The 14,409-nt window shown below is 41.6% G+C and overlaps 1 protein-coding gene across 1 annotated transcript in view; it reads right to left on the bottom strand.

Annotated features, from left to right (window-relative positions):
• Positions 1 to 5,099, bottom strand: part of LOC117732209 (VPS10 domain-containing receptor SorCS1) — a 144,361-nt gene extending 139,262 nt beyond the window's left edge. The window contains exon 1 of the mRNA XM_034534975.1: positions 4,335 to 5,099. Within this exon, the coding sequence (XP_034390866.1) occupies positions 4,335 to 5,099 (765 nt within the window). The remainder of the gene's footprint in view (positions 1 to 4,334) is intronic.
• Between the last annotated feature and the right edge of the window lie 9,310 nt (positions 5,100 to 14,409).

Raw genomic sequence — 14,409 nt, 5'->3', positions numbered from 1 at the left:
CCAAAAGTACCGGTGATGTCTCTAATAATCCCACTGTGAATATGTATAAAATCACTGGCCATTTGCTGTCTATGAGTGTGTATGAATGATGAGTTAGAGTCCGGATGGACAGGTAACACGTTGCATGGTAGCCCCTGCCATCAGTGTATGAATGGGTGAATGATGACAAGTATTGTTAAAGAGCTTTCAGTGGACCACACTGAAAGCTGTGGAGGAATAAAAAGAGATCTACAAGTACAGTCTATTTACTATTTACCAATCCAACACTTGCATCCCAGTTCACTGAGAGCTGTCAAATGTCTTTATAGACTGAGGAATTTTAGTAGCTGAAGTGGACAGACACAAAGTTACTGTTGACAGAAAGTGGATACACCGAAAAAATGCATTCTAACCAAAAAACTAAGTAAATCCTGCAATGAAGAGAAAACACATGTTGATCAAAACAAGTGTAGCCACAGTTGTGAGTCAGTTGAACTACGTGTCCAACCAAATTACGCTTCCACTCAACTATACGGAACCACACAACAATCTCCCTCCATAGTCTTCAGACTATTAGAAACATATTTGTGATATGTCAAGAAGAAATGCAATCAGGGAGAAAATACGTTTTTTTATGACATTTTTAGAAGGCCAGGCTGATTATCGAGGGACTAGGGATATAACAGTTCCTGGTGTCAGGATAAGCTCTAAACTCAAATTCACATTTGTATTATGATGGACTCCAGGGTATTGCAAGTCCACTGGGCCTTCGCAAATGGGAACAAAAATGTTTTAATGTATTTTTAAATGTTTTTTACACAAATATGTGTTGTACAAGTAGCAAACTCCTTTAGGGATATAGTTAGTGTGTAGGTTGCGTTTGTATCGTTAGCGAGTGTGGGTTAGTAGAGCCACAAGTACAAGTTTTAGTAACGTTAGAGCTGCGAAAGTAGCAGAGCAATGCACAGTGTGTTGGTGAACAAAGCATAGTGTGGTTTTGTGTGGGCCTACCTTGTGATTGTCTGGGAGTCGGCCGTGTCTTTGTCTTACGACTTAAACCCTTTCAAAGGGTGTCTTCACCTCACCAAAGTTCATTGTAAAATATTGGTCGCCTAAAAATGTCTTATTCAGTGTTCGGTTAGATTTAGCTCAACCCTCTGCTGTCACTTCTGGTTGCAATAATCAAGATGGCAACGGCCAAGAGGCCGATCTTGAGGCTTCAAGATGGCAGTCCACAAACCAATGGGTGACGCCACAGTGACTACATGCACTGCTTATATACAGACCAAGATGATGACATTTCGCCATCAGTGCTAAATTCAGTACAGTCCTTTCAGCTGCTGTAGGCCTTTGTGTACGTAATGTTTTACTCATTCTTGTTTCCCTGTATTTGATTCCTGTGGCCAATGTTTCATGAGCCATAATTATAACCTCCAATCCCATCTGACAATACAGGCTGCCAGTAAAGTGGAATGGTTAAAAGACAAGCTTTGTAAATGCCTTAAAGGTTAAATATTAAGAGCAACGAAGGACTTATCTAAGCTCCGTGGCATGTTGTTGACTCATCTGTTTATTTATACAGCAGCCCAGATTGTAAAGACCGAGGACGTCTGTTCCTGCATATAGCAGCAACTCTACATATTTAATGCAAGATCCTGTATTCTCGCACGCCTCGAGTTAGTTGTTTGCGTCAACGGAAAGAATAGGGGCAAATTGTTTCATAGTTACACAAGTATCACCAACTCAAACAGGGCTGCTCAATAGTAATGTTTAATTTTGATGGTAAACACAAATTGTCCAAAGCAGAGAAGCAAACAAATAAGCGTGGAAAACATTTTCATAAGTGTACATTAGTTTGTATTGCCCTTGCCTCCACTGTCAGGTCACTTTTCGTCGTGAGCGACAGTGGTCTGTCAAGCCCACAGAAAACAGCTGAGGCACAGGACGGAATTTGAGTGAGAAGCAAAGTGGAGGGTAGGGGAGCTGGTGATCCGCGTTTTGACTGTAATTGGCTTTGTTACAGACAGGGCTAAGTGGTGTGGGTGGAACATGGAGCTGTGCAGTTGTGGAACCGACAGGACATTGACTCACTGAAAGCAGTTTGAGGACAACTTTTTTTTCTCAGGACGGCAGATTTTGGAGGCAAAAAAAGACGCTTTAGCCATTTCACTGCCTTGGATTCTCAGTCCATGCTTCTGAAGAAGAAGAAGCAGGCGTGTCGAGATATCAGCGCCCGCAGCCACTGAATACATTTGAACTGTGCTCCAGTGCTTTTCTGCCCAAAGACTTTCTTCTTGCCATGTTAATTAAAGTTTAAAGCAATAATCTAAATTTCATTTAGGCTTCGATTAATCTCTTGGGGATAGAACATAAAGCATGTGTTGTCTAAGTTCTGATTCATGCAAAGATTGAACATAAGAAAAACAGCTTTCGTCCTTTTTTTTTTCTCCTCCTACATCCAGTATGTGTTGTCTCTGAAGAATGCATGAAATGCTGCATAAAAGGCAGCCGGTCAAACAAGTGATTAAATGCGCTGGACCATAATGGCACGTTCAACAGCACTGCCAGCTACAATGTAGCAGAAAACACGCTGCACATTAACGCTCTGAGGAGACTCATGCTCGCCAGGGACTTCTACTGAATTGTAGTTCACATAAATGGGAATTATGACATGACATCACGGCCAACATTACTCCTTGTATCCTATTCTGTGATCGCTTAATCTTTGGATTTTTAGATCGTTGGATTGACAAAAAAGGGGTCGCCTGCACATGATGTTGTACAAACTACAAAATGTTACATACACACCAAATAAGCATTGAGGTTTGAAACCTGCAGCTGTTGTTCATCTGATTTGGATCTGTGCGGCTGCTCTATGGAGTCTGCCGTAGGTACGATATGAAATCGTAATTGTCCTGTCCTAACTGAAGGGATTCACAAGATTATCATGAGCATCTAAATATTATTATACTCTTAAAATGGCACAAACATTAGACCTCATATTTTGTTAATAAAAAAATATGTATATTGCGACAGATAGGACAAATATCATATTTAAAAAGAAAACTTAAAACAATCCTTAATCATAAATTCTCAGAAAAAATTCATTCCCTGCATGAATAAAAAAATATATATATATAAATATTATGAATTCTCATAAATTCTTTTAGACATGAGAAATCTTGTATATTCAAAATCAGGCTCTATGTTTCATTTCTCTTGGAGAAGGGGGGGGGGGGGACAAAGAAACCGCATAAAAATGCTAAATACTCGCCTGCCACTATATATATTATACGTTGAGGGCTTTTATTGTGATAGGTAAGAACAGTAGGGATGGATGTGAGACTCCGGAGCCTCCAAAGTGCTGTTTTATAATCCTCATAAATAAAGCTCAACCTGTTCGTCAAGACGTGATTGGTTCATTCATGTTATCGAAAGCTCAGAAATATTGACCTCATTCTGGAAAGCCCTTTTTCATCGCGTAATAAAAATACGAGCTGTGTGAAAGTATCCATGACCTAAACAACAGTTCTAAAATAGTTTGGCCCCTGGTTTGTAAAAGCCCTTATCGCAAGTGCTTTTCATTGCGATTCGCAATCAATGATAATACTCGATATCGTCTGCGGCGCCTGTAAATGTGCTGTCATGCTGACAAATCCCTGATCCCCTCATTGCTGCCATTACATTAAAATGATCTCAGGTCAACGAGCAAAGAGAGAGGCCACGGAGATGGGGGTCGGTCCTTCAGGCCTGTGGCTCCTGAAGCCTGGCTTCAGGAAAAAAAGGAAGGAGGAGGGCTCAAATTGCTTCACCTCTCCCACAACCCACAGCTCTGCTTGAAAATCCTGCAGCATGGTGAGAGATGCTCCGTGCTTAACATGACCGGCTTCAACCAGACATCAATTCAGCTGCTCACTGAAGAAAGTCCTGAGATGAAGCCTCTCTCTCTCCCTCCTACTGGGGGTCACTCGCTCAACTACAACTACAACAATAACAACTAGCTGAATGCACATCTAATTTAGATATAATTGTAATTTGTGTTAAAACAATTCTGATGTTTTATATAATGCCAGTTGATAGAATAGCACCACTGGATTACCGTAATGTTGTTAACTGTTTTATTATTCTGTAACCAAATGTTGTTAAAAACACAACATGTGTTCAGTGACAGATGCCCAGATGTGTGGCAGCAGGGGACAAGTGTCTCACACACACACACACACACACACACACACACACACACACATGGACTCTCGTGAGGTGGCGCGTGCCCACCTGACGTTCAACATCAGCGCACTTTGGGAACCCTCGGTGGATTGGCGCATATGGCCAGTGCGACGGGATGAGTCACTTACGCTGCTGTTCTGGCCGGACCAGTGCACCATGGCCTGGTTGTGAGATGAGTCCCCGGTCAAGGCGAACGTTGAACTGTTGAGTTTTAGCTCCTCCTGCTTTGGACCGGCGGCTCTCCGCTCCGCTCCGCTCCAGCGCAATTCAGAGCGGGTCACTCTGCGTCCGGCCGCCGAGCGCGTGTCCTCTCCCGGATCTTGACTCTGGACTGAACCGGCGGGTCTGCTCTTATCGTCATCATCATCATCATCATCATCATCATCATCATCATCATCATCATCATCATCATCACTGTTCTCACTGGTCCTTCTAGCGCGCTTTCTGTGGCGGGCGGCCCCGGTGCGGCTCTTCTGCTCGCCGCTCGTTGCGACATTGGAAACTTTCATCTTTGCTAACTCGCTCTCGCCGGTGTCGCCTTCCGCGGGCCGGTTGTCTGTACTCCGTTGCAGCCTCAGCTGCGCGTGTTCCGCCCGATTCTCCGGAGCGCATTCGGCGGAACCTGCTGTGCAACGGAGATGCCGACTTTCAGCACTTGCAGCCCCGGATCTCACTGCCCCGTCTACGGGTCCAAAAACTTCTCTCTTTAATCCAGTTGTGGACTCACTTATGTCGTATTTCAGCAGTAATTCCCGTGCACGCCACTTATTCCCAGGCTGGCACGACCTGCAAGTTATCTCTGCTTTGGCAGCATGAAAGAAACAGAGCATCATCAAAATCAAAAACCAAAACGCACTGTGCCACTTTGGGCGAAATATGACCTCCCTCTCCATCGCTGGCGGCAGAGAAGGATGCTGAGGATGCGAGAAGGTCTTCTCCCTCTCTTCTCGCTGCCTTTTCGGGGTGTAAATTGTCGCTCTGCTGTGGAAGAGGAAGTGCTGCGCAAGTTGTGGCGTTGCTCAGATGCAGTGTTGTAAAAAAAAAGAAAAAACAAAAAAGTGCTTCAAGTTGAAGGATTTGATCAAATGAAGCCCTGCACGCATGGGGGAGGAGCTGATCCACACAGAGATGCTGGACTGACTTTCTCCATATTTGTTACGTCCCACCATATGGTCGGTTATAATTAAAGCAGTCAGTAATATAGTCATTTTATTCTGCTGCTCTTTTATTTCTCCTCACAGCCACATTTTCTGAGAAGCTATTTCTGGTACTTTTTTTTCTTCTTTCTCTCTCTCCTGATGCAGATTGTATCTCCATCGTCCCTTCAGGGAGAGTAAATCGCTTCATTTTGCAAATGAAACTGCATAATGTCCTATGATGATCCTGTTTGGATTCAATCCTTTTAGGTCTGAACAAGGCATCCAGTAATTGCAACATATTACAGACTTCTAAATTGCCCATATCTGAAATTATGGCCCTCTTTGTCAAAACTCTACAACCAAAAAAACATACGCACAAAATTATAATCAAAACGTCTCTTGCAAAAGCAAACAGACAAAACAAGTCTTCACAATGGTGTTTTTTAAACAGCTGGTTCCACACAATGTCAACTGCATGATGTGCTGGACAACATTATTATCTAGTCTCTGTAGCGTGATGTTAATATGAACACAAATGACATGGGTTTATTCGCAGTACTCATATTTGATTACTGTATCACACACAATTACAAAGCTATGACGTAAAAACACTGTTTGGCAAGCACAGGTCAACTTAGAGAATATATTGCAATCTTAGCGGTCTAATATAATTGTATTGAAACTGATATCATTCTAAGGTCATTCCTTAACGATGTCACCGTTCACCCCTCACCATGTTAACTCTGGTCATTCACACCGTTATCTGAAGTTCAGAGACAGAGAGTATAGATAATAATATGATATATTATTATATAACAATAATATATATAGGCTCCATGTGTTAGTGGTTTCAATAACTGTGCCACAAGTTCCAGTTTTTGTGTCTCGGCATTAACAAAAAACTGTAATGTCTTTTCAACTGCAGTGTCAGGGATGGTAGAGTTTTAAACAGCAATACAGAATTCAACAGCCCACAAAAGAACACCAGATTTATCTTTTTACACAACTCACAGCTCTATCTGCGTGCATTCATCACCTGATCCTGCATCCTGCAGCTTGACGCGATGCTCTAAAGACCAGCGGAGGGCAGCGCCAGAGAGCCACCTGTAAGGTGAAGCATGCAGTCTGGACTACGTAATGATTTTTTAAACACTCTGTGAACAAAGAGACACCATGTTAATTGGTATTATTTTGCCTCAACAAGCAGCCAGAGTGTCTCGGGCGATAGGAACAAGTGTAACTGGTGGAAACATCAAGGCTGGAAGTTCATCCCTTTCATATGAGCCCTGCAGCTCTCCCGGTCTAATGACTGTAGGTTATGGTGATTGCTGATGAGCACAAAGGGATATACAAATGGTCACAGACTACAACACCAGCTGGCTGCATTCAGGATGCTGCCGAGAGGGAATAAAATGGACAGCTTGTGCCTCGGGAGCTGATTCATTTTACCAAGAGGAAAACTATCTATAGGCTATAAATTAAGATTAAAGAGTAAAAGATTATTTAATTAGAGTGTCATACGTCCTAATAAAACTGCATAGCCAAATGTTTCCTCCTAACACATGTTGCATTGTGTGTTTTGAAGTGTGCTGAACATAAGCACATTGGTTTTAATTAGTCATATATTCATAATGACCCATCTGTGGTGATTACAGCTCGATACTGCTCATTCTGCCACATTCAGTCTCCCCTCTGTGCATCTATAATCCTGCATTGTATCTCCTTATGAATCATCATGAGGTAATTGCATTTGATACATGTTTTTTTTAATTATCACATGGGAGGAGACTATATTAATTACAGAAAAATTACACTAATATTGAAAAAAACAAAAAACATTCTGTTTCTTTGAAAATGTGAATCATTTAGTATTTTAAATTGGTGTTTTATTACTATCAGCATCATCCTGGTTTCTGAGTTTAGAGTGAGCACTATGAAAATCTATTATTTTCCATAAGCAGAAACATCAAGTATCCTCATCCAGTGGTTTTTAATGGCATGGGAGCCATTTTTGTTTCAACAGTATGAGTAGGGAGGTTACTGCCAGTGGGGAGTTCCAGCTCGTCGGATTAGCCAGACCTTTATTGCGCAGTGTCAGGCACTACAGAGAGATAAAGTGTGGAGCCAGAGCTCTACACCTTATCTTTCTGTTTGAAGGAAATAAAATCACTCTGGATTGTTTGTATTATTTTAACCTTCTTGGGCGACGCTCTGCACATGATGCAGCAACGGCTACGTTCACCAAGTAAATAACCCTAACCCTATTCATTCCATTCCATTATCCGAACCGCTTCTCCTATTCAGGGTTGTGTGCCGCTGGAGCCGATCCCAGCTGACATTGGGTGAAGGTTCACCTGGACGGGTCACCAGTTTATCTCATGGAACATATAGAGACAGACAACCATTCACACTCACATCCACTCCAATTGCCTGAGCTGATGTCTTTGGACTGTGGGAGGAAGCCGGAGAACCCGGAGGGAACCCACGCTGACACGGGGAGAACAATCAAACTCCAAACAGAAGGAACGCACAAACCAGAGGTCGAACCCGGACCCCTCTTGCTGTGAGGTCGCAGTGCTAGCCACTACATCACCGCCCTAACCCTATACATTCTTAATTTATTTTTCAGAACCACAATAGTTCCCTATTTTACACATGTGGCATCACGTAATATGAAATATGAAGATGAAAATTGGCAATAATTATCCCCCACAATCTACGGATTCAGACACTACCGAAAAAAAGCTCCCTTCAAAGCTACTGGGCACCAAATCTCAATGAAAGACATCACTGGAGTAATATCCTTCTGGAGAAGGCACTTCACCACCGAGCCACCGGCAAAGAGAGCAAGAGTGGTCGGAAGAGATATCATCAGAGAGTATCCACAAGTATCCAAATCAACATGAACAAACGTTAATAATTAAATTAAATATTATTGTATTGCAAGTGTATTGCATTGTCATTTTTGTTATTTTAATTGCAACTTTTATAAAATGAGCAATGTGAATGAATGAGATGGTGCGAGATCTAGCTAGGCTTAACAAACGTGATGTTCCCAATGCTGTTTGTCCTGTTATGCGATACAGTCCTGCCTCTCGAACCTTATTGCTTAAATACACTTTGTTATATTGTTATGTTACGTCTCACATTATTATTTTGACAAAAACCTTGATCCACAAAAGCTTTTGTTGCCTAAACCTAACCAATTGTTTCACAGCATTAAGCATTGCTTTTCTGCGAGCATGCTACGAGGCTGATATAAAACGTATTTGTTAACATAGTTTTGGTTTAGAAAGTCAACAGTCAAAGTATCCTTGTTTTGCAGTCGTTTTGCAATATTTCTTCTGGCTACTGAGTAGAAATGTAAAGAGGACACCAAGCCGGGCTGCAGCTTGACCTGCTATTAATTAACAAGTCAAATAGAGTATCAGTACATTAGAGCTAAACAGATGAACCAGACAGGCTGATGTATCAGCTGATAGCTTATTGAAAATGATGAGCAAAACAAAATAGCTGTACAAAATTGCCAAATTAGGTTTGAGGTTATTTAACCGATTGCTTTTGTTATGGGTATATGTTGAGCTAATAGAGGGTCTGCTCGGATCTATTTGGTTACGACTTCCTACACCGGCAGCCCTGAGACACAGATCCAAAGGGACCCGACATGATCTGATCCAATGTAGACCTGCAAAGATCTTTATTCTACAGTCTTCTACGTCAAACTGCTCTGTTACAGCTAAATAGAGCAACCTCAACCAGTGTCTGTGCGGCTCGATGCCACTAGAGGTGTGGGAGAAATTGTGTTTTTTGTTCTTAATGTGCGTGAAACGACCCTTTAAATTACACTCTTAAAGGAAGTCTGATTACACCCTCTCTTCTTCTTTAGGGAGCGAATCCTCCCCAGTCATGTCCTATCAGAGACACTAAAGATGATAAGTGTTGCCTCTCCTCATGGCACACGGCATTAAGCAGACTTATTGTATTGGATTAATGATGCTGCAATAGACAGGGACCACATGGCTCTCAGACACTTATCAACCAGTTCTGTGCGTGTGTGTGTGTGCGCATGTGTGTGTCTCCTGCGGCAACCGTCTCACTGCATCCTCTCCTGTCCACGCCTGGACTCACCATCCATTCACAGGGAATCGATGTTCTGCCAATAGCAGGAATGGATTTTTGAGGATGTTGCAGAAGGCAATATGTAGGCCCGAGCCATCTGATTTGTATGTACTCTCCGGACTATGAATCCACAACCAGATAGGAAGCTTCACAAATCAGAGCGAAACGTTCTTGTGTGCAAAAGTGAGGGCAGAGAATATGACCCCTGTCTTCCCAGCAACTTGACAACTAAAAGCCTTTCCAGAGGCAGGTGTTGCCTCAGTTTTGTCTTTATTTCACATTAACCCCTTCTCCCCACAACAGGAGGAAATCTGCTAAAAGCGAAAGTGATACCGTGGTTACTTCTTTTTTTTCATCTCCGTTAGTTAATTAGTCTCTCCTTCAACCTCTCAAACCAGAGTTGGTGATGGTTGGGACAATAGAAATAAAAGTAGTTTAATTGCATGTTTGGTACAGTAATACATTTGAATATGTGTTTACATATACAGCATTTCTGTCCAGTAGGAAAGGGGTCTATACATATACTTGGAACATTGTATCTTTTTAAATGCCGTTTAAGTCAGCGCTCAATTGAATGGTAAATGGACCTGTACTTGTATAACGCTATTCTAGTCTTCTGACCACTCAAAGCTCGTTAACACTACATGACATCATTCAGCCATTCACACCCATTCACACACATTCATACACAGTAGAACAGCTACGGGAGTCTTTTGGGGGTAAGTGTGTTGCCCAAGGACACATCGAGATGGGCTAGAAGTGCCGGGGATCGAACTGCCGATCCTCTGATTGAAGGATGACCCTGCTCAACACTGAGCCACAGTCAACCCACTGAACCATGACACTGACTCATAAAGAATCTTTTCACCATGCACTTTTACAACATTGTTCCCCATCCCTGGCTCAGGGGTTACCCAGTAAAAGCTTTAGAGCATTAACACAAACAAGCTTGGACTCAGTGGAATAAACAGCCATGCCCTTTATTCCCCAGCCAAAACATTCCTGTTTCTAACGAGAGACAAAAGAAACCCAACGGATGTAAGAGCAATTCTGGTGTTTAATGCGCTGGAGGTGAACAAGTTAGAGTTGAAAAGAGGAAGGAAGTCAAGAAAAGAGAAGCCAATGCATGAAAGAATTGAAAGTGTCTCCAGATAAATAAGTAACACAATACTGTATTGGTATTCCCATGCAGACAGCAGACATGGGGTCATAGAGAGGGGTTTAACATCTGAGTTCAGCATCTTTCAATTTCCAACACTTTTTGGCATGTTTGTGTCTCGGCCGGCCATTAATTGCAAAACCGTCCACCCATAACAATGTGAGCTTGTGAGATACAGACGGATGCCTCAATCAAAGCCGTTCACAAGGTAAAAAACATCCCTACACAAATAGACCAGTGGTTACTTTGGATTCCATTTCCAATTCATGAATTGAATTTCAAACAGTGCCCCAAATTGGCTAAGCCTGACCGCAGCTCTGCTCTGTATTGGCATGGCATTTGAAAAGCAGTAATTGGATAATCCATTTAAAGATGCCGATAAAAACCTAAAACTGACTGCAAAATCGGATCTCCCGAATGAATTTGGGCAGTGAATAATATTGTCATCTCAAACAAGATGTACAGTAACCTTAACGGCATCAATCAAGCTACAGTGTGTGGAACTGTGAGAAAATCCTCCTGTTCAGGACTTCACTTCTTCTCTATAGAGGTTACTTGTTAATTATTCCACTTACACTGGACTGTATCTTAGAGCAGTTTATGCACCTCTGCCCACTTCCCGGCATCTCGATTGTATAGCCCGATTTGTGATATCGGGCTATACAAAATAAACTGAATCTCAGTCTTTATTGCACTATCCTTCACTTAATGCAAATATGAAAGCCACAAATTGACATTTCCTCGCGGTGTCGGCTCATGAAGAAACTAGTGTGGCTTGTTGGAATTGTAGTTGTCAGTGAACAACACAGGAAGAAGGAGGGGTTTCTCTGTCTGTTGGAGGAGGCTTTTCACTGCACAGGGACTTCATTCATAAGCTTTAGGAAATGTGCATATTTTGCACACAAAGCCGTCTTTTACCAGCAGCATTCACATTCTTCTGAGATGAGTTCTGCCTTCCTAGAAATGGAGGAACATCCTCCTGGGGTGACAGGACTCTCCCTTAAAGTGCTGGTGATTGGCCACATAATTAGTTGTGCTTCTAACATTTAGAGCAGAAACTGAATCCACCTGCTGTTTATCCAGCAGATTTTATTCAGCTTCTCTTCATCGGGTTGGCTTTTTTATTAATTTCATCGAGAAGAATGCAGGCAGAGTGGTGAGAGTAGATATTTTAGGAGCTGTCACTGCGGTTTCCTGCTAACATCGAGAGATCTCATATCCACATCAGCCGCGATGGAAGAAAAAAAGTTTTGAAAAGCCAGGTAAAGCGGGAGAGCTGGATCCGTCTTCATCCATTTGAAGGTCCAAATGAGTGACTGTTTTAAAAGCTTTCCTACCGGGGATGAAATATTAATATTTACTGCTCAGGGACATTACCAGTATCCGCAGAGTGAGGCAACGATAATTATTAATGAATCTCATTTTCAGGCCACTGTGCTGGATGTTCAAAGTGCCTGCGACCTTCAGAGGGAAAGCAAAGCACAGCGTCGCCTTCAATCAGGAGGCAGTAGACTAGAAATGAGCAATCTGTTACAATTCGCTTATTGCAGTCGGAGCTCATCTTGCTGATTTGTTTATCTCAGCAGTTGTGCTCTAGATGACTTATTCATGAACATCTGGAAACCGCGTCACTCCAGAAGATGTCATCCTTGTGTTTGAATAGAATGATCAGGCTCTTTTGTACTCAATGATGCTTAGGGCAACATCATCATTTGAATCAGACAGTGTCACATACTGTTGTACTGTACGTATTACAAATGGCATCAAAACACATGGGCTCTAGTTTTCCTTTTAAACTTTAGACTTGTGTGCAATAGAATTTACAAGGTCGGTCCTCTGCTTTGTAGTGAGACTATGTAGCGTTTGCCGAACAGCGGCCACTGTGGCTAAAAGTGGTCATTACAGGACAAGGTCAAATTTATATTCAATAGTACAACATTAGTGTGAAATTCAAAAAGGTGTTCCTCACAGTATCACATCCATAGATATCTCCTAACATAGTATAAAGAGTGAGAAAGTTACGGAAGTAAAACTAATAATAATAATAAACAAACATTGGAATATTCTTTTTTAAAGACACACTACCTGCAATGAGCTGAACGTGTTACACAGTGAAACAATAAAGTGACATTGATACGTCAAGCACTGACATGAGAGGAGTATGCAGAGCGTTAGAGTTTAAAGCTCTAATAAGCCAACATGATGATACACTGATGATAACAATATGATACACAACATAACCAGCACAAACTGCCCACAGTTAGCCACTAGCTGGTGAAAGAAGCATTTATCTACTAAAAAGCAAGATACTTCCCTCCAAGAGTTGGTCAAGACTAAAGCTCAAAGTTATAATAAATATTGGATTTTTATTTAATAGTGAATAGGCAACTACTAACTGCTAAAAAGATATTAATGCTGGTTTGAAAAAAGAAAAAAAGAGTCAATGTGCCAAACTTTGTTTTTTTTAAAGGCTATCTATCTATCTAAAGTTTGCTAACATTAGCTAACATTAGCTATTATAAGCTTCTGGTCATACCACAACACATAAGACTGTAGCTGAGAACACCATGTTCTCTATTCGCGTCTCTCTTCTGGAAGAATAATGATCAACATGTGTTTATGGTCCTCATTTGTTCTTTGTTCTCAATTTTCCTGGAAAATATACTGCAGTTGACAGATAACTGATTAATTTGTTCCGAAGGTTGAAATTGCACCAATTACACCAGCCGCTAACATGCACCTCCATGCAAATAAGTATATTTGTAATTGACCTCACATCTGAGCAGAGCCACAAGCCTATAAGGATAATTATGCATGGATCCGTGCTAATGATGTCTTTAAGTTTCAGTGCCCTTAGCCACACGGTCAACTTTGACCTGAGGAATAGTTAGCAATGGTACGATTGCAAAAATTGTAATAAGCTGTAATATGTGGCAGAGACCGCAGAGTAATTGCAAGACAGTGGGTGGTCTTTTAGTTGGGTTTGAGCATGGCTAATAAGCAGTCTGTCTCATTTCTCACAAGCTATTAGCGTTTGTTCCTTGATGCTGCTGAATAATAACTAGAATAGGCAAAACAATGTCCACTGTTATTATTTATGATGTCTGGCGTCTTTCAGATTTCAGGGGAAAATAATGAAGAAATGTCGTGGTTAACAATGCCTGAAAATGGGCAGTCAGTTTCAAAACCACTTATTTAAAATACACAGAAATCACACACAGTTTTTACCTAGAAAGGGAAAGGCAGGATGTTTATTGATGTTTAGTTGCATAGTTGCAGATACGGTGAACATACAACTCCCTAGCTCTTGTTTAACATCAGAGATGTGCTTGGAAATAACCTCTTTCACGTCTTCCATATTTGCTGATATATTGGCTAGAATTACTAGAAATCTGTTGGATGGGATATTAGGACCCATCTGTTCTATCAAGGGGCATGTTCTCCTGGGGATTTCTATACCAATGCTTTCCTTCATCGACTCACTTAGAGAGCGGTGAAAAAACCCAGAAAAAATAAGATTCCATGAATGCACTGCATTGGTGGTGAGAAAGTGCACGTTGACCATGCTGTCCAATACAGTAGAATTGATTGTTTTCAATCACCAAAATGGCACAAGTCATTACTGCCCTGAGACCACGCAAAAACAAATCACTGCAAAACTGGTAACAATTACCCTCGCACCTCGGATTCCTTCACCTGAGTCAAATAAATAACGTGCTTGTTTCTGGGGTTCACGGTAAACTATGACCAGGCTCGCCGTGCATATAACACGCTGAGTAATTGAGT

The sequence above is a fragment of the Cyclopterus lumpus genome, chromosome 1 (genome assembly GCF_009769545.1).
Source record: "Cyclopterus lumpus isolate fCycLum1 chromosome 1, fCycLum1.pri, whole genome shotgun sequence".
Lineage (NCBI taxonomy): Eukaryota > Metazoa > Chordata > Actinopteri > Perciformes > Cyclopteridae > Cyclopterus > Cyclopterus lumpus.
Note: the sequence above shows the minus strand (reverse complement) of the source record. Positions and strands in the feature narration are given on the sequence as shown.